General features: G+C 50.2%; 1 protein-coding gene across 1 annotated transcript in view; it reads left to right on the top strand.

The window, feature by feature from the left end:
* LOC139235168 (protein transport protein Sec24B-like) overlaps nt 1-20,373 on the top strand; it is a 57,258-nt gene that overhangs the window by 14,299 nt on the left and 22,586 nt on the right. The window contains exons 2-8 of the mRNA XM_070866388.1: nt 2,787-2,899; nt 5,686-5,858; nt 8,643-8,745; nt 13,228-13,354; nt 14,352-14,461; nt 15,702-15,814; nt 18,987-19,105. Coding sequence (XP_070722489.1) covers nt 2,787-2,899; nt 5,686-5,858; nt 8,643-8,745; nt 13,228-13,354; nt 14,352-14,461; nt 15,702-15,814; nt 18,987-19,105 — 858 coding nt within the window. The remainder of the gene's footprint in view (nt 1-2,786; nt 2,900-5,685; nt 5,859-8,642; nt 8,746-13,227; nt 13,355-14,351; nt 14,462-15,701; nt 15,815-18,986; nt 19,106-20,373) is intronic.

The raw sequence follows: 20,373 nt of genomic DNA, 5'->3' as shown, positions 1-20,373 counted from the left end.
CTCTCTGAGATCGGTACTAAAGTCGGGTAGCTCTGATCCACTGGGGGATTGGGATGGGGGGGGTGGTTGGAATAGTACAAAATCACCATGCAGGATGATGTATACTGCATTCCGCTCAATCTCTCTCTGTCGCTCACTCTCTCCCTCTTTTCTGTACCCTCACTCTCCTCTCACAGGTGATCTTATTGAAACGTACAAGATTCTGAGGGAGTTTGACAGGTTAGATGCAGAGAGGATGTTTCCCCTCGTGGGGGTATCTAGAACTAGGGGGCATCGTTTCAGAATAAGGGGTCGCCCATTTAAGATGGAGATGAGGAGGAATTTCTTCTCTCAGAGGGTCTTAGGAATTCTCTACCCCAGAGAGCTGTGGAGGCTGGGTAATTGAATATATTCAAGGTGGAGATAGACAGATTTTTGAATGACAAGGGTGTCAAGGATCTCTGGGGAACAGGCAGGAAAGTGGAACTGAGTCCATGATCAGATCAGCCATGATCTTATTAAATGGCGGAGCAGACTCGAGGGGCCAAATGGCCGACTCCTGCTCCTATTTCTTAAGTTCTTACAGTCTAAACGGGCACTTCTACTATCACACATCTGATGTCTCTAAGCCTAAGACCTATTAGGTATCCTAGCACTAGCTACTGCGTGCATCTATCTATCTATTTACCTCTGTCTATCTCCCCCGCTCTCCCTCTCTCTGTACCCACCTATATCTCTCCCTCTCTATCTCTCTCACCCTTTCTCCATGTTTGTCAGGTTGTGTTAGTTGGGAACACGATCGCCTCTGAGTCAGAAGGTTATGGGTTCCAAGCCCCACACACAGAGACTTCAGCACATATTCCAGGTGGACACTTCAATGCCGTGCTGACAGAGGGAGTGCTGCACTTTTGCCAATGTTGAACTGAGAACCTGTCTACCTGCTCAGATGGATGTAACAAACTCCATTGTGCGAAGTGGAACAAGCGAGCCCTCCCAGTGGCCAACATTCGTCCCTCAACCAAAACCACCAGAACAAATTAACTGGTCAGTTTGTGGGCTCTTGCTGTGTGAACATTGGTTGCCATGCCTGACTACAAAGCAACAGTGACTCCATCAGTGGGCAGCACTCTCTCGCCTCTGAGTCAGAAGGTTGTGGGTTCAAGTCCCACTCCAGGGACTTGAACGTAAAATCTAGGCTGGCACTGCAGTGTAGTGCGGGAGTGCTTCACTGTCAGAGGTGCCATCTTTCGGATGACTTGTTAAATTGAGGCCCCGTCTGTTAGCACAAGTGCATGTTAAAGATAGCTCTGTCGAGCCCGTGTGGTGTTTGGTGTGCAATGGCCACCACACCTGAAAAAAATCCACGCACAGGCATCTTCCACTCTTCAGGATGTAGTTCAGGTCCTTCATTGAAACATCTGTGAACTTGTTCTTTTTTTGGCGTGGAAGCAGGTCATTCTCGTTTCGAGGGACCACCTATGATGATGATGATATTAAAGATCCCACAACTTTTCATTCATTTGTCGATTGTAAGATCTTCCTCAGTGCAAATTGGCATGTTTGTCTACATACCAACAGTGACTGCACAGTAAACGGTAGGACACTGAGAAGTGTAGAGGAACAGAGGAACCTTGGAGTGCAGGTCCACAGATCCCTGAAGGTAGCAGGCCAGGTAGATAAGGTGGTTAAGAAGGCGTATGGAATACTTGCCTTTATTATCCGAGGCATAGAATATAAGTGCAGGGAGGTCTGAACTGTATAAAACACTAGTTAGGCCACAGCTGGAGTACTGCGTGCAGTTCTGGTCACCCCTACATTATAGGAAAGGTGTGATTGCACTAGAGAGGGTACAGAGGAGATTTACCAGGATGTTGCCTGGACTGGAGAATTTTTGCTACGAGGAAAGATTGGATAGGCTGGGGTTGTTTTCTTTGGAACAGAGGAGGCTGAGGGGAGACTTAATTGAGATGTATAAAATTATGAGGGGAGTAGATAGAGTGAATAGGAAGGACCTATTTCCCTTAACAGAGGGGAGACAGATTTAAAGTAATTGCTGGAGGTTTAGAGTGGGGTTAATGTTTTCACCCAGAGGGTGGTGGGGGTCTGGAACTCACTGCCTGAAAGGGTGGTAAAGGCAGAAACCCTCACCACATTTAAAAAGTACCTGGATGTGCACTTGAAGTGCCGTAACCTACAGGGCTATGGAGCGAGAGCTGGAAAGTGGGATTAGGCTGGGTAGCTCTTGGTCGGCCGGCATGGACACGATGGGCCGAATGGCCTCCTTCCGTGCTGTAAATTTCTCTGATTCTATGATTTAAAATGTTTTGGGACATCCTAAGGACATCATAGGGTAAGCCAAATAATGCAAGTTTTTTTCTTATACTGCTCACTCCCAGTCTGTGTGCTGTGTGCTCACTCCCTGGCCCATCCTTCCCCAGGTCCCATGTCTCCTGAGCCCCAGCTCTTGCCTGCTATTTGCTCTGCATTAAACCTGCTCTCGTGCTTTTTCCTGGGTCCCGGTCCGTGGGACATTGGAACTGTTGTTGATATTTCATGTCAGCTGAAGCTCTGAAAATATGGGAATTTGATTTTACAAAAAATATTCCAGATGGGATTTTCAGTTGTGGTTTTCTCAGAGTCTCAGCGGCCGTTGTGGAATGGTCTGGGCGTTCTCACCTTATGTTTGATGTTTAGAGAATGTGTTCACTTGGTCTGCTCAGATTGAGGTGGACAAGCGAGCACTGCACGCGTTACATTCACCGGCCGCTCAGGATAACAGCTGAACCTGTCTTTGTTGCCCACCTCAGTTCATCAGTCGGAATCTAATGGGGCCTTCGGATCTCAGGCACAACTTTACCCGGGACAGCGTCCGCAGAACGGGTCGCCCTGGACCGAGGGTCTGGGGAGTTCAGCAGCTCAGGTTGGTACATCATGTCCCCCCCGTCTCGAGGTTCTTCTTTAGGGAAGAAGTTATGTATGCACCCGTGAGTACACTCACCGCTTTGTAGAACTGTTGACGTTCGCGGCCTTCCGCGAGAGGTGAGCACTGAAGCGATTGGAGTGCATCATAAGAACAACATAAGAACATAAGAAATAGGAGCAGAAGTAGGCCATACGGCCCCTCGAGTCTGCTCCAACATTTAATACGATCATGGCTGATCCGATCATGGACTCAGCTCCACTTCCCCGCCCGCTTCCCATAACCCCTTATCGTTTAAGAAACTGTCTATTTCTGTTTCTTAAATTTATTCAATGACACAGCTTCCACAGCTCTCTGAGGCAGCAATTTCCACAGATTTACAACCCACTGAGAGAAGAAATTCCTCCTCATCTCAGTTTTAAATGCGCGGCCCCTTATTCTAAGATCATGCCCCCGAGTTCTAGTCTCCCCCATCAGTGGAAACGTCCTCTCTACATCCACCTTGTCAAGCCCCCTCATAATCTTATATGTTTCGATAAGATCACCTCTCATTCTTCTGAATTCCAATCACCCGGCAACCAAATTTTTTATTTGATTTAAGTTTCATTTGGAAATTTGTGGGTTCTAGTGCCCTTTCCAAAATGGGGGCACTTGATTTAAATTCCTACTTAAAATAGTTGTAGAGCTGTTGAGTTGTGAGTGGCTTAGCCAATCACGTGATGTTCACAAGACTCAATAAAACCCCAGCCCGTTGGGTCTAGGTCATCCACGATGAGGCAGGTGGTTGTGAGCCAGGTGGATGAACTGGTAATGTGTCGTGTGAGTGTTAAACCTTTGTTAATAAACCAACTAGTTCTTAGTAGCAATGTGTCGCTATGAATTCTTAAGCAAAGAACCCATGAAGCAAATACATTACAGAAAGTGGGGAATGTTATGGAGGTGCTGCTGAAGAAGCCTTGGCGAGTTGCTCCTGTGATTGGTCACGCCATGCCAGTGCGCTGGTGATGGAGGGAGGGGATGTTTTAGCCCGTGGATGGGGTGGCCCATCAAATGCACACCAAATGAAAGCAGGGCATGCCGTTCATTTTTGTTTCCAATTTCCTTCCCTCACCCTGAAGGCCTTGCTGAGTAGAAAGGCCTTTCCAGTGCCTCATCCAACCGGCTAGTCTTCATATGTGACAACAACTTACATTTATAGAGCGCAGTTAACGTAGCAAAACATCCCAAGGCGCTTAACTAGAGCAATATCAATAAATCCATTTTTGACACCGAGCCACTGAAGGGAGTATCAGGACAGGTGACCAAAAGCTTGGTCAAAGAGGTTGGTTTTAAAGAGCATCTTAAAGGAGGTTGAAGAGGTGGAGAGATTTAGGGAGGGAATTCCAGAGCTCGGGGCCCCGGCAGCTGACGGCACGTCCGCCAATGGTGGAGCGATGGGAGTTGGGAATGCGCAAGAGGCCGGAATTGGAGGAGTGCAGACCCCCACAGATAGGAAGTCGATTGTGGAGGGTATCACAGTGATAATCACACGTGCACTTTGCAACATTAGACACCGGCCAGAGATGGAAATAGAACCCTGGCTGATTTTTTTTCATCCTCCCCAGCCCATGGGAACTGAGGCCAATTATAAGAACCAAACATGAGAATTAGGAGCAGGAGTCGGCCATTCGGCCCCTCGGGCCTGCTCAGCCATTCAATGAGATCATGGCTGATCACCGACCTCAACTCCACTTTCCCGCCCGATCCCCATATCCCTCGATTCCCCTAGACTCCAAAAATCTATCGATCTCAGCAGTGAATATATTCAGAGACTCAGCATCCACAGCCCTCTGGGGCAGAGAATTCCAAAGATTCACAACCCTCTGAGTGAAGAAATTCCTCCTCATCTCTGTCTAAAATGGCCGACCCCTTATCCTGAGACTGTGACCCCTGGTTCTAGACTCTCCAGCCCGGGGAAAACATCCTCTCAGTATCTACCCTGTCAATCCCCTTCAGAATCTTGTGTTTCAATGAGATCACCTCTCATTCTTCTAAACTCCACAGAGTACAGGCCCATTCTACTCAATCCCTCCTCATAGGACAACCCTCACATCCCAGGAATCAACCAATGACCCAATCGCTGCCATGGCCAAGAGCAGGAATCGAACCTGGTACTGTCTGGCTTTTGTGGTTCAAGAAGGCGGCTCACCACCGCCTCCTCAAGGGGCAGTTCAGGATGGGCAATAAATGCCGGGTTTGCTAGCGATGCCCACATCCTGGGAACAAATTTGTATTAAAACCCCCCCCCCCAAAACTCTGCTCCCATTTCCCCGCCCTTTCCAGGTGCGGTGTAGAATACCAGACACGAGACTCCCAAAGCAAGCGCTTTTCTCGGAACTCCTTCACGGCAAACGAGCCAAAAGTGGGCAGAGGAAACGTTACAAGGACATCTTCAAAGCCTCCCTGATAAAGTGCAACATCCCCACTGATACCTGGGAGTCCCTGACCAAAGACCGCCCTAAGTGGAGGAAGTGCATCCGGGAGGGCGCTGAGCACCTCGAGTCTCATCGCCGAGAGCGTGCAGAAAACAAGCGCAGGCAGCGGAAGGAGCGTGCGGCAAACCAGTCCCACCCACCCTTTCCTTCAATGACGGTCTGTCCCACCTGTGACAGAGACTGTAATTGCCCTATTGGACTGTACAGCCACCTGAGAACTCACTTTTAGAGTGGAAGCAAGTCTTCCTCGTTTCCGAGGGACTGCCTATGATCATATGATGATGAGAATAATTGTACCTGTTGTGCCAGCAGGGGGCGGTGTGCATGGAGCATCTGAGGGAGTCAGCGGCCAACCTGAACCTGCAGCAGGGCCACCTGAGGCCCATCAACCTCCTCCAGCAAAAGGACATCCCTCGAGCAGAACCGGCCACAGCACCTGAGCCCAACCTCACACCGCGCCTTCGCAAACTCAACCGCTGCTTGGAGTAAGAACCGCACGTCATCGGCGCAGCACAGTCACGCTTACAGAAACAGAGGAACACAGACTTGCATTTCTATAGCGCCTTTCACGGCCACCGGATGTCTCGAAGCGCTTTACAGCCAATGAATTACTTTTGGAGTGTAGTCACTGCTGTAACGTAGGAAACGCGGCAGCCAATTTGTGCACAGCAAGCTCCCACAAACAGCAATGTGATAATGACCCAGATCATCTGCTTTTTTGTTATATTGATTGAGGGATGAATATTGGCCCCAGGACACTGGGGATAACTCCCCTGCTCGTCTTCGAAATAGTGCCGTGGGATGTTTTACATCTACCTGAGAGAGCAGACGGGGCCTCGGTTTAACGTCTCATCTGAAAGACCGTACCTCTGACAGTGCGGCGCTCCCTCAGCACTGCACTGGGAGGGTCAGCCTAGATTTTTTTTGTGGTCAAGTCCCTGGAGTGGGACTTGAACCCACAACCTTCTGACTGTGCTGCCCACTGAGCCACAGCTGACAGAGAAATAAATATTGGCCAGGACACTGGGGATAACTCCCCTGCTCTTCTTCGAAACAGTGCCATGGGATCTTTTTTTACGTCCATCTAACAGATGGCGGACAGGGCCTCTAGGTAAACCTCACACAGTGCCGGGTATCACGGTGTAATCTCAGCAGTCCCACGCACCCGGTGGGGGGTGGGGTGGGGGGGGAGGGGCGGCAGCTCGAAGCGAGTGTGGGTCCTCAACGCTGAAACTCTGCTCTGTGCTCCCTTCGAGCGCCGCTCCCCCTACTGGTGAATTTATGTAGCAAACAACAACAACTTGTATTTATAGAGCGCCTTTAACGTAGTGAAACAGCCCCAAGTTGCTTCACAGGAGTATTATGCAATAACAATTTGACACCGAGCCGCATAAGTAGAAATTAGCGCAGGTGACCAAAAGGTCGGTTTTAAGGAGCATCTTGAAGGAGGAAAGAGGGGTAGAGAGGCGGAGAGGTTTAGGGAGGGAGTTCCAGAGCTTGGGGCCCAGGCAACAGAAGACACGGCCACCGATGGTTGAGCGATTATAATCAGGGATGCTCAAGAGGGCAGAATTTGAGGAGCGCAGGCATCTCGGGGCTGGAGGAGATTACAGAGATAGGGAGGGGTGAGGGTCATGGAGGGATTTGAAAACAAGAATGAAAATTTTGAAATTGGGGCGTTGCTTAACCAGGAACTAATGTAGATCAGCGAGCACAGGGGCGGGGGTGGGGGTGATGGGTGAGCGGGACTTGGTGCGAGTTAGGACACGGACTGCCAAGATTTGGATCATCTCCAGTTTACGTAGGGTGGAATGTGGGAGGCCAGCCAGGAGTGCTTTGGAATAGTCAAGTCTGGAGGTAACAAAGGCACGGATGAGGGCTTCAGCAGCGGATGAGCTGAGGCAGGGGTGGAGACGGGCGATGTTACGGAGGTGGAAAGAGACAGTAACTCTCTTCCATGGAAGCACATGCCCTATGTTTGGGATCTTTATGATCTTTATGTGCTTGTTGTGCCTGAGATATCGGACTGTTAAATAGCTGGTCCTTGGACTTCCACACAGATTGTGATACTCTCCAGTAGCAGCATTTCTGCTGGAGTGGATAAACACAGCCAGTTTGCAGCATAATCCACACAGACAGAAGCGTACAGCGCTTACCCAGTAACCTATACACAGGACAACCTGGGTTAAAATTCTGTCCAAGTCAATGGTGCATTGCAGAAGGTCAAGGGGCAAAGGCTAGCCAGCTCGTTAACTGCAGAGAGGCTCACAAAACAATAGTGACTGCACTTCAGGGTAATTCATTGCACGGGATGTAGTCTGAAATATCTCTCAGGGGTGTGATGAGGTGCAAATCTCTCTCTCTCTCTCTCTCGCTGTCTATATGGGAGCGTTCGGTTGGCTGCCACCATCCCATTGTGTCTGGATGAGGGAGGAGAATGTCCGGCTTGGTTCCCGCCCCTGTCTGCTGATCAGTCTTGAAGGTCGTGGGTTCCAGTCCCACTCCAGGAATTTGAGCGCATAAATCCAGGCTGACACTCCAGTGCAGTGCTGAGGGAGTGCCGCACTGTCGGAGGTGCTGTCTTTAGTCTGCCCTCTCCCGTAAAAGATCCCACGCCACTATTTCAAAGACGAGCAGGGGAGTTATCCCGGTGTCCTGGTCAATATTTATCCCTCAATCAACATAACATAAAAAACAGATATTTGGGTCATTATCACATCGCTGTTTGTGGGAGTTTGCTGTGCGCAAATTGGCTGCCGCGTTTTCCACATTACAACAGTGACTACACTCCAAAAGTACTTCATTGGCTGTAATGTGCTTTGAGATGTCCGGTGGACGTGAAAGGCGCTATATAAATGCAAGTCTTTTTTCTTTCTTTTAGTCACATTTGCTGGAAAATACATATCTCTGGACTTTGGGTAATGACAGGATTGGAGTCAGCATCCCAGTTAAACAGCCTGTCCAGGTCATTGTCATTGTGTATGTGATACAGACAGACAGACAGTGTGGGCGATACAGACAGACAGTGTGCGCGAGACAGACAGACAGACAGTGTGGGCGATACAGACAGACAGTGTGCGCGAGACAGACAGACAGTGTGCGTGAGACAGACAGACAGTCAGTGTGGGCGAGACAGTTGGACAGACAGTGTGTGCGATACAGACAGACAGAGCAGTGGGGGAGTAGCGAGGTATTTCTGTGTGTGTACAGCTCACAATGCAACAAGTGTTGCTGCTCTAAATCTTCTGTTTTCCTGTTTGTTTCTATAGCGTGTTTCAGTGTACATTAGTGAATATTCCACAGACTCGGGCCCTGCTGAAACAGGTGAAGCTTCCTCTGGGCCTTATCTTCCAACCATTCAAGGATTCCAGGGTAAGTACAGTGGGCCGGGATGAACATTCCCTTGGGCCGTAAGGATCGGTAACCCTTTATTGTACCAGAAATTCTGGATCAGCTGGCTTTTTCAAGACTGAGATCGCCAGATTTTTGTTCACTCAGGGTGTCGAGGGATGTGGAGGAAGAAAACAGGGCTGTGGATGGCACAGGTGAGCTGTGATCGGACAAAATGGCAGAACACGCTCGATGGGCTGAATGGCCCACTCCTTTCCCAGTGTTGCTAAATTCTTGATATCTGGGGTCATCTTGATTGCTCCCCCTTCTGCCCCCACTCCAGAGCGATAACCTCCTTCCTATCATTCGGTGACCAGAACTGCCCATTGTCCGAGAGATAATCTGACCAGATCCATGTACAGCAACAAATCAACTCCCTAAAATTTCCAAGTATTCTTCATCTTGTTGTAACTCCAGCATAAATAATTCATCGTCCCTGATAGAATGCCCTCCATCTGTATCATTTTTTTTTCTTTATTCATGGGATGTGGGCATCGCAGGCAAGTCCTGCATTTATTGCCCATCCCCAATTGCCTTCGAGAAGGTGATGGTGAGCCACTTGTCTTTGTAGCGGTTTGGTACAACTGAGTGTCTCGCTGGCCCATTTCCGAGGGCAGTTAAGAGTCAACCTCATTGCTGTGGGTCTGGAGTCACCTATAGGCCAGGCCGGGTAAGGACGGCAGATTTCCTTCCCTCAAAGACATTAGTGGAACCAGCTGGGTTTTTAGGACAATCCGGTAGCTTTTTAATTCTAGATTTATTTAATTAACTGAATTTAAGTATCCCCAGCTGCCGTGGTGGGATTTGAACTCGTGTCCCCAGATCATTAGTCCAGGCCCCTGGATTACTGACCCAGTGACATAACCACTCTGCTACCATAGGACAGAATCATAGAAATTTACGACACAGAAGGAGTCCATTAGGACCATCGTTTCTGTGCCGGCCGACAAAGAGCTATCCAGCATAACCTCACTTACCAGCTCTCGGTCCGTAGCCCTGTAGGTTACGGCACTTCAGGTGCATATCCAAGTACTTTTTAAATGTGCTGAGGGTTTCTGCCTCTACCACCCTTTCAGGCAGTGAGTTCCAGACCTGCACCACCTTCTGGATGAAAACATTTCCCCTCAAATCCCCTTTAAACCTCCCCCCAATTACTTTAAATCTATGCCCCCTGGTTGTTCCTCTACTAAGGGAAATAAGTTTTTCCTATCCACTCTATCAAGGCCCCTAATAATTGTACACACCTCAATAAGGTCTCCCCTCAGCCTTCTCTTTTCCAAAGAAAACAATTCCAGCCTATCCAATCTTTCCTCATAGCTAAAATTCTCCAGTCCGAGCAACATCCTGGTAAATCTCCTCTGCACCCTCTCCTGTGCAAATATAAATTCATCCTCCAGATATTCGTGCGGGTGATGCTATATTAGGGTTGCCAACTCTGGTTCGATGTATTCCTGGAGGTGTGATCACATGACCCTGAAACCTCCAACGGCCCTGCCCCCACACGCCCGCCATTGGCCGCCCGACACGTCCATCCTCAGGGTGCCCCGCCTTCCCACAGCCAATTGGAGAGCAAGCAGACTCTTCACTACCCGATTGGATGATTCCTGCCTCTCAGTAAAGTCCCCTTCCTTCTCCCCCCATGTCCAATATTTCTATAAGTGTTCAAAGACATTTTTTTCCGAAAACGCAATTTATTTAAAGCCCTCTCTGATTTTGTTTCTCCTGGGTTTGCTCACAGCCATGTTCTGGCGATGAGTCTTTCAATTCCGGGAGACTCCAGGGACAATCCTGGAGGGTTGGCAACCCGAGGCTATGTTCAGGGGCAGTGATAAAGCCACATTGCTCATTAATAGACGCTGGTACAATTTCAACAGCATCAATAACAACTTGTATTTATATAGCGCCTTTAACATAGTAACACATCCGAAGGCGCTTCATAGCAGTGTTGTAAGACCAAACAAATTTGTTTGACACCGGACCACACAAGTAGAAATTACGGCAGAAAGAGGTAGTTTTAAGCAGTGTCTTAAAGGAGGAAAGAGAAGTAGAGAGGCAGAGAGGTTTAGGGAGGGAGTTCCAGAGCTTGGGGCCCAGGCAGCTGAAGGCACATAAGAACATAAGAATTAGGAACAGGATAAGGCCATCTAGCCCCTCGAGCCTGCTCCGCCATTCAACAAGATCATGGCTGATCTGGCCGTGGACTCAGCTCCACTTACCCGCCCGCTCCCCATAACCCTTAATTCCCTTATTGGTTAAAAATCTATCTATCTGTGACTTGAATACATTCAATGAGCTAGCCTCAACTGCTTCCTTGGGCAGAGAATTCCACAGATTCACAACCCTCTGGGAGAAGAAATTCCTTCTCAACTCGGTTTTAAATTGGCTCCCCCGTATTTTGAGGCTGTGCCCCCTAGTTCTAGTCTCCCCGACCAGTGGAAACAACCTCTCCGCCTCTATCTTGTCTATCCCTTTCATTATTTTAAATGTTTCTATAAGATCATCCCTCATCCTTCTGAACTCCAACGAGTAAAGACCCAGTCTACTCAATCTATCATCATAAGGTAACCCCCTCATCTCCAGAATCAGCCGAGTGAATCGTCTCTGTACCCCCTCCAAAGCTAGTATATCCTTCCTTAAGTAAGATGACTAAAACTGCACGCAGTACTCCAGGTGCGGCCTCACCAATACCCTATACAGTTGCAGAAGGACCTCCCTGCTTTTGTACTCCATCCCTCTCGCAATGAAGGCCAACATTCCATTCGCCTTCCTGATTACCTGCTGCACCTGCAAACTAACTTTTTGGGATTCATGCACAAGGACCACCAGGTCCCTCTGCACCGCAGCATGTTGTAATTTCTCCCCATTCAAATAATATTCACTTTTACTGTTTTTTTTCCCAAGGTGGATGACCTTACACTTTCCGACATTGTATTCCATCTGCCAAACCTTAGCCCATTCGCTTAACCTATCTAAATCTCTTTGCAGCCTCTCTGAGTCCTCTACACAACCCGCTTTCCCACTAATCTTAGTGTCATCTGCAAATTTTGTTACACTACACTCTGTCCCCTCTTCCAGGTCATCTATGTATATTGTAAACAGTTGTGGTCCCAGCACCGATCCCTGTGGCACACCACTAACCACTGATTTCCAACCCGAAAAGGACCCATTTATCACGACTCTCTGCTTTCTGTTAGCCAGCCAATTCTCTATCCATGCTAATACATTTCCTCTGACTCCGCGTACCCTTATCTTCTGCAGTAACCTTTTGTGTGGCACCTTATCGAATGCCTTTTGAAAATCTAAATACACCACATCCATCGGTACACCTCTATCCACCATGCTCGTTATATCCTCAAAGAATTCCAATAAATTAGTTAAACATGATTTCCCCTTCATGAATCCATGCTGCGTCTGCTTGATTGCACTATTCCTATCTAGATGTCCCGCTATTTCTTCCTTCATGATAGTTTCAAGCATTTTCCTCACTACAGATGTTAAACTAACCGGCCTATAGTTACCTGCCTTTTGTCTGCCCCCTTTTTTAAACAGAGGCGTTACATTAGCTGCTTTCCAATCCGCTGGTACCTCCCCAGAGTCCAGAGACTTTTGGTAGATTATAACGAATGCATCTGCTATAACTTCCGCCATCTCTTTTAACACGGCCACTAATGGTTGAGCGATTATAATCAGGGATGCTCAAGGGGGCAGAATTAGAGGAATGCAGACATCTCGGGGGTTGTGGGGCTGGAGGAAATTACAGAGATAGGGAGGGGCATAGAAACATAGAAAATAGCAGCAGTAGTAGGCCATTCGGCCCATCGAGCCTGCCCCGCCATTCATCATGATCATGGCTGATCCTCTATCTCAACACCATATTCCTGCTTTTTCCCCATACTCTTTGATGCCTTTTGTGTCTAGAAATCTATCTATCTCCCTCTTAAATATATTCAGTGACTTGGCCTCCACAGCCTTCTGGGGCAGAGAATTCCACAGGTTCACCACCCTCTGAGTGAAAACATTTCTCCTCACCAAGGTCCTAAATTTCCTACCCCGTATCCTGAGACTGTGACCCCTTCTTCTAGACTTCCCAGCCCGGGGGAACCATCCTCCCCGCATCCAGTCTATCCAACCCCGTCAGAATTTTATCCGTTTCAATGAGATCCCCTCTCATTCTTCTAAGCTAGGGATGGGCGAGGGCCATGGAGGGATTTGTAAACAAGGATGAGAATTTTGAAATCGAGGCGTTGCTTAACCGGGAGCCACTGTAGGTCAGCGAGCACAGGGGGTGATGGGTGAGCGGGACTTGGTGCGAGTTAGGACACGGGGCAGCCGAGTTTTGGATGACCTCTAGTTTACGTTGGGTAGAATGTGGGAGGCCAGCCAGGAGTGTGTTGGAATAGTCGAGTCTCGAGGTAACAAAGGCGTGGGTTTGGGTAACACGACTGTTCCCTGCTGGTTTTTCAGGAGCCCCCGCTGCTGATCACTGACATCCCGCCTCGCTGCGCAACGTGTCAGACCTACATCAACCCCTTCGTCATCTTCACTGACCAGCGGCACTGGAAATGCAACACTTGCTTCTCGCTCAACGATGGTAGGAGCACGTGTAGGAGATTGACTTGATCTACTGTGGCGGCATTCAGTGTTCAAACCGGTGATTAAGTTGATGTTCAAATTCCAATGCAGAATATTGGATACCTTGGGAGCATGTAGCAGGGAATCAGAGAGTTCTGATGTCACCACGAGGCGCATGAAGAAAGCTCAAATGGGTTGCAAAGTGAGATCTGATGGTTGCCTTGATATACAGAGCACTTGCCTGTTTTTATCCGGGTTGTCTGGATAAAAACAGGCAAGGTCGCATGTGCCTGCAAGTGATGAAGGATTAGTAACTGATAAAATCACACGCATTTATTGACTGGTGGGAGTTGCTGGTTGTTGTGGCTTTACTTTCTCCAAGTGGCTCAGTGGGCAGCACTCTCGCCTCCGAGTTAGAGGGTCCCCGGGTTCAAGTCCCACTCCAGGGACCTGAGCACAAAATCTGCAGCCAGGCATGAAGATTTTAAAATCGGTGCACTGGGTGGCTGGTCGATCGGAGTGTGTTGGCAGGAAACGGGGGTGAAAGGTGAGCGTGTACTTGGTGTTGGAGAGGATGAGACAGCGCAGTCTGGATCAGTTGGAGTTCATTAACCACCTTTGGACCAACTCTCCCAGTGCAGTGCTGAGGGAACGCCGCACTGTCGGAGGTGCCGTCTTTCGGATGAGACGTTAAACCGAGGCCCTGTCTGCTCTCTCAGGTGGATGTAAAAGGTCCCATGGCACTATTTCGAAGAAGAGCCGGGGAGTTATCCCCAGTGTCCTGGGGCCAATATTTATCCCTCAATCAACATAACAAAAAATGTTTATTTGGTCATTGTCACATTGCTGTTTGTGGGAGCTTGCTGTGCGCAAATTGGTTGCCGCGTTTCCCACATTACAACAGTGACTGCACTCCAAAAGTACTTCATTGGCTGTAAAGCGCTTTGAGACGTCCGGTGGTCGTGAAAGGCGCTATATAAATGCAAGTCTTTCTTTCTTTTTCATTCTCCCTCCAGTTCCTGCAAATTTCCTCTTTGACCCCATGACAGGCAGCTACTGTAACCCGCACAGTCGGCCCGAGCTACAGCACGCAGCACTGGAGTTTATGGTCCCGCAGGAATATCAGGTACATGCTCGTTCAACAACAACAACTTGTATTTATATAGCACCTTTAACGTAGTAATATGTCCCAAGGCGCTTCACAGGAGTGTTATAAGACAAAACAATAAATTTGAGACCAAGCCACATACATAGAAATTAGGACAGGTGAAGAGATAGGTTTTAAGGAGCGTCTTGAAGGAGGAAAGAGAGGTGGAGAGGTTTAGGGAGGGAGTTCCAGAGCTTGGGGACCAGGCAACAGAAGGTACGGCCACCGATGGTGGAGCGCTTACAATCAGGGATGCTCAAGAGGGCAGAATTAGAGGAGCGCAGACATCGTGGGGCTGGAGGGGATTACAGAGATAGGGAGTGGCGAGGCCATGGAGGGATTTGTAAACAAGGATGAGAATTTTGAAATCGAGGCGTTGCTTAACCGGGAGCCAATGTAGGAGTGCGTTGGAGTAGTCAAGTCTAGGGTAACAAAGGCACGGATGAGGGATTCAGCAGCAGAATACTGTATAGAACATCTGTACCAGGTACACCTGTCCCACTGTACAGCACACCTTTACCAGTACATCTGTCCCACTGTACAGCACACCTGTACCAGTACATCTGTCCCACTGTACAGCACACCTGTACCAGGTACACCTATACCGGGTACACCTGTCCCACTGTACAGCACACCTGTACCAGGTACACTCTGTCCCGCTGTACAGCACACCTGTACCAGGTACACCTGTCCCGCTGTACAGCACACCTGTACCAGGTACTCCTGTCCCACTGTACAGCACACCTGTACCAGGTACACCTATACCGAGTACACCTGTCCCACTGTACAGTACACCTGTACCAGGTACACCTATACCAGGTACACCTGTCCCACTGTACAGCACACCTGTACCAGGTACACCTAAAACAAGTACACCTGTCCCACTGTACAGCACACCTGTACCAGGTTGGTGATATGCTCCCAGCGCCCGACCAGTTGCACTCTATAACTGGGCCTGGCTTTCAGGAGGTGCGCGAGATCAGCCTTGGGGCCTGTGCTGTCTGAGTTTCTTTATCTCACTCCCTCTCGGTGAGCAGTGCCGTGCCCCCACTCCGTGTTCCCCCCCCCCACCGGGGGCAGCCGAGGGAACACGCGCCAGCACCTCCCCCGCTCCCCGTCCATCAGCTGCCGATTACCCTGACGTACTCTGTGCATCTCTCTGACTCCGGGAGGCGGGAGATTTAATTGACCGTGCTCTGTCCTCTCTGCCCTTGCTTAGGCCGGACGCCCACGGCCGGTGACGTACCTGTTTGTGTTCGACGTCAGTTACAGCGCGTTGGAAACTGGCTACCTGGGAATTGTCTGCAAAACCCTGCTGGAGAACATAGACAGGTGAGGCACTCAGTACCTGTCGGCTCAACCTAATGTTTCAATTCAATAAACATTCAGCCATCGATCCTGGTCCACGTCAAAACGGTTTTAATGTAAGATATCAGGGGGTGGAAATTCGTTCCGTTGTCGCCTCTGCTTGCGCCCCGGAGGGGCAGTAATGGCGGCGGAATCGATTTCCGGGCGGGCAGCCAGCTTCCAGCGCTCCAGCGGGACATTAGGTGCGGGGTTTGTGGGCGCGTGGAGCTGTGCCGCCCGGGAGGCGAGCCGGTGTGCGATGTCCCTGCTGGTGACACCGTTCTGAAACCTGGCTGTCACAGGACCTGCCGCGCCCCCTGGTGGCACCAGCTGGGAAAGCGGGCGGTCCGAGCTGTTCCCGTCGCGGTGAGGGAAGGAATGGCGACCTCAGGTAAGTGTGACTCCTTTTTATTTTTTTGCGGTTTATGTTGCCGTGGCACCTGTAAGGTATCGGGAATGTTTTTTTGCCGATTTCTTTTTTCCCCGGGGAAGGCTGTCTCAGGGCGCTCCGAGGCCGGCTGTTTAGCTCGGGACTTTCAGTTGTTCAGCCGGCCTAGCGCCCTGTGAGCGCTGTGCAACGCCTCCCTTAGCGCTCTGCCCCACACTCAGGGCCCAGTTGGTGAATTTTGCGGCTGCCGACACAAACCATTTCCCGGCACAACATTTACTGCCTCGCCGCCATTACTGCCCTCATTAGTCTCCAACAAATCTCAACCCCCCCCCCCACCCCCAGATCTCTAAGTCGGAAATTTGTGATGTTCCTGGCCAACATTCCTCATGAAAACCCATCAGCATCACATTGCTGTTCATGGGATCTTGCTGTGCGCAGAATGGCTGCCACAAATCAGCAGTCGGTGCGCTTTCAGGCGAAGCACTTTGGTTAGGATTCCCTCGAATGGGATCTTTAATATCCGCTTTATAATCAAATTTTATAGCAGAATTAGAGGAGCGCAGACATCTCAGGGGGGGGGGGGGGGGGGGATTGTGGGGCTGGAGGAGATTACAGAGATAGGGGAGGGGTGAGGGCCATGGAGGGATTTGAAAACAAGGATGAGAATTTTGAAATCGAGGCGTTGCTTAACCGGGAGCCAATGTAGGTCAGCGAGCACAGGGGGGTGATGGGTGAGCGGGACTTGGTGCGAGTTGGGACACGGGGCAGCGAGCACAGGGGGTGATGGGTGAGCGGGACTTGGTGCGAGTTGGGACACGGGGCAGCCGAGTTTTGGATCACCTCTACTTTACGTAGGGTAGAACGTGGGAGGCCAGCCAGGAGTGCGTTGGAATAGTCAAGTCCAGAGGTAACAGAGGCCCAGAGGTAGAGCAGCGTGGATAAGACTAAGGGAGGGCGCAACACGGGCCAATAGCGAGGCTGTGAGGTGGTGATGCTCACATTGCGTATTATGAATTCCATGTAGAGAGAGGTCCTGTGGGAGGGAGGGAGGAAGAAGGACAGTAGGGGTATGTTTGAGTGTGTGTGTGTGTGTGTGTGTGTGTTGGCATATGCAGCAGAGCAGGTTTCCAGTCGTCATGGACCCCCTTGCCACTGGACCAAGGCCTCGCTCCGTCAAGCCCGTGTGGTGGCTGGTGTGCAACGGCCGCCCCACGTTAAAAAAATCCACGCACAGGCACCTTCCACTGTTTAAAATGAGGTCATCAGTCACCTGAGTACTCGTTTTTAGTGTGGAAGCAAGTCATCTTCGACCCCGAGGGACTGAACATGATTCGGGGGATCAAGGGGTATGGCGAGAAAGCAGGAATGGGGTACTGAAGTTGCATGTTCAGCCATGAACTCATTGAATGGCGGTGCAGGCTAGAAGGGCTGAATGGCCTACTCCTGCACCTATTTTCTATGTTTCTATGTTTCTATGTTTCTATGATGAATATTGGCTTGGACCCCTCGAGCAGGCCGATGGGGACCTGGTGTAATGTCCGATCCGAAGGGCAGCACCTCAGGCAGGGCAGCGATCCACTGGATTGAAGGGCGAGACTAGAGAGCATGCTCAGGTCGTTGAACAGAGACAGACAGGACAAGACCCTCTGGCCCATCCAGCCTGTCCGACACTTGCGCACCGCAACACCGACATGGCCCACCCAATCAAACCCTGGCATTTTCTTTGCTGCCATGCAGCCCCTTCAAAGTATCGCGCGTGTGCGGTCTTTAAGAACATAAGAATTAGGAGCAGGAGTCAGCCACTTGGCCCCTCGAGCCTGCTCCGCCATTCACGGCTGATCTTCCCTCGACTCCACTTTCCCGCCCGATCCCCATATCCCTCGATTCCCTTAATATCCAAAAATCTATCGATCTCTGTCTTGAATATATTCAGAGATTGAGCCTCCACAGCCCTCTGGGGTAGAGAATTCCAAAGATTCACCCCCCTCTGAGTGAAGAAATTTCTCCTCATCTCCGTCCTAAATGGCCGACCCCTTATCCGGAGACTGTGACCCCTGGTTCTAGACTCCCCAGCCCGGGGGGAAACATCCTCCCTGCATCTACCCTGTCAAACACTGTAAGAATGTTGTATGTTTCAATGAGATCATCTCTCATTCTTCTAAACTCTAGAGAATATAGGCCCAGTCTACTCAATCTCTCCTCATAGGACAATCCCCCCATTTTGCAGTGAGAAGCTGGCCAGTCGGATGTGCGGGCTCCCTAGTGTAATGTGCGCCCCTGAGAGCATACACACAGGTTGGTGGAGCTGTTGAGTTGGGAGTGGCTTAGCCAGTCACGTGATGTTCACAAGACTCAATAAAACCCCAGCCAGTTGGGTTCGGGGGATCCACGATGGGGCAGGTGGTTGTGAGCCTGGTGGATGAACTGGTAATGTGCCGTGTGATTGTTAAACCTTTGTTAATAAACCCACTAGTTCTTAATAGCAATGTGTGGCTATGAATTCTTAAGCAAAGAACCCATGAAGCAAATGCATTACAGGTTGGATAGAGTTTACGACAGGGTCGATTGTCGGTGATCATTTAGAGGAGTGGTCTGACGGAGTGATTGAAACGTTGCTCATTCTGTGCTTGTGTCCTTTTATGATAGTTCAAATCCAGGATCGCCCGCCCCACCCACCGCCCCAGAGCAGTCCTATTGCACTTAAACTGGTGATCACAGCAGGGACTGATCGCACCTCTAACCCTGTATCCTGTCTCTGTTACCTAGGTTACCAGGCGATTCACGGACCCGCGTTGGGTTCATCACATTTGACAGCACCGTGAACTTCTACCATTTCCACAGTGGCCTGGCCCGACCCCACATGATGGTTGTGGCTGATATTGATGGTAAGACGTTATTTACTGGGGGCGGTGTTAGAATCAGTTTGTTCTGTTGCATTAGTGTCAGCCGGGGCTCAGTGGGCAGCACTCTCGCCTCTGAGTCAGAAGGTCGTGGGTTCAAGTCCCACTCCAGGGACTTGAGCACATAAATCTAGGCCGACACTCCCAGTGCAGTGCTGAGGGAGTGCCGCACTGTCAGAGGTGCCGTCTTTCAGATGAGACGTTAAACCGAGGCCCCGTCTGCTCTCTCAGGTGGATGTAAAAGATCCCACGGCACTATTTCGAAGAAGAGCAGGGGAGTTATCCCCGGTGTCCTGGGGCCAATATTTATCCCTCAATCAACATAATAAAAAAACAGATGATCTGGGTCATTATCACATCGCTGTTTGTGGGAGCTTGCTGTGCGCAAATTGGCTGCTGCGTTTCCCACATTACAACAGAGACTACACTCCAAAAGTACTTCATTGGCTGTGAAGCGCTTGGAGACGTCCGGTGATTGTGAAAGGCGCTATATAAATGCAAGTCTTTCTTTTAACTCTTTGTCCAGCACCACAGTTTCAAGCAGCAGTTAACAAACACCACCTTGTTTTCAGCCTCCCCATAACATGGACCCTAAGTGCAATGTTCCAGTGACTGTCGAAGCACTCACTCTGTCAAAAGCAGCCGGTGTGATGCACAGCGAGGCCCCAGTATTTATGCCGGAGGGTGCCGGCAAGTTTGGGGATTGTGGAGATCCGTCCGAACTCAATGGCCAGATTGATAGCCTGTCCGGCGAGCGGGAGTGATCGGCTGGGGTAACACAGCGGGGGAGGGGAGAGGGAAAGTTGGCGATTGAGGCTGGGAGGAAGAGAGGTTGGCGATCGGGGCGGTGGGGGCCAAAGGCTTCCTTGAGGGGGCCTGGGGAGGGGCTTACTCCGACTCCTCCTGGCCCACAAGCAGTGCCGTGAAAGGCATTCACCGCGTGGAGCGGGCTGCTACCGCCTCCCTTTCACTGCCAGGTTTCCCGCACCCTGGGAAACTCGCGCAGCAGTAGCGAATTTTAAATTGGGCTCCGCACTGCACGTTTAAATATGCTAATGAAGTGTCACGCCTCTCCGTGGCGAGACTCCAGGATGTCGCGACACCCACTGCCCTAGAAAAGGCGCTGTGTGCGCACGCGGTGTGTTGGGGCGCGTTCCCCATATTTAAGTCTTTAACCCCCCCCCCCACCCCTCTCCCGCCCCTCGTGGAGGGGTTAATATCGAGGCCGCAATGTCTGTGTGCCGGGGACAATG

Source organism: Pristiophorus japonicus, chromosome 22 (genome assembly GCF_044704955.1).
Source record: "Pristiophorus japonicus isolate sPriJap1 chromosome 22, sPriJap1.hap1, whole genome shotgun sequence".
NCBI classification, from domain to species: domain Eukaryota; kingdom Metazoa; phylum Chordata; class Chondrichthyes; family Pristiophoridae; genus Pristiophorus; species Pristiophorus japonicus.
This window is presented reverse-complemented; position numbering and strand designations above follow the sequence as displayed.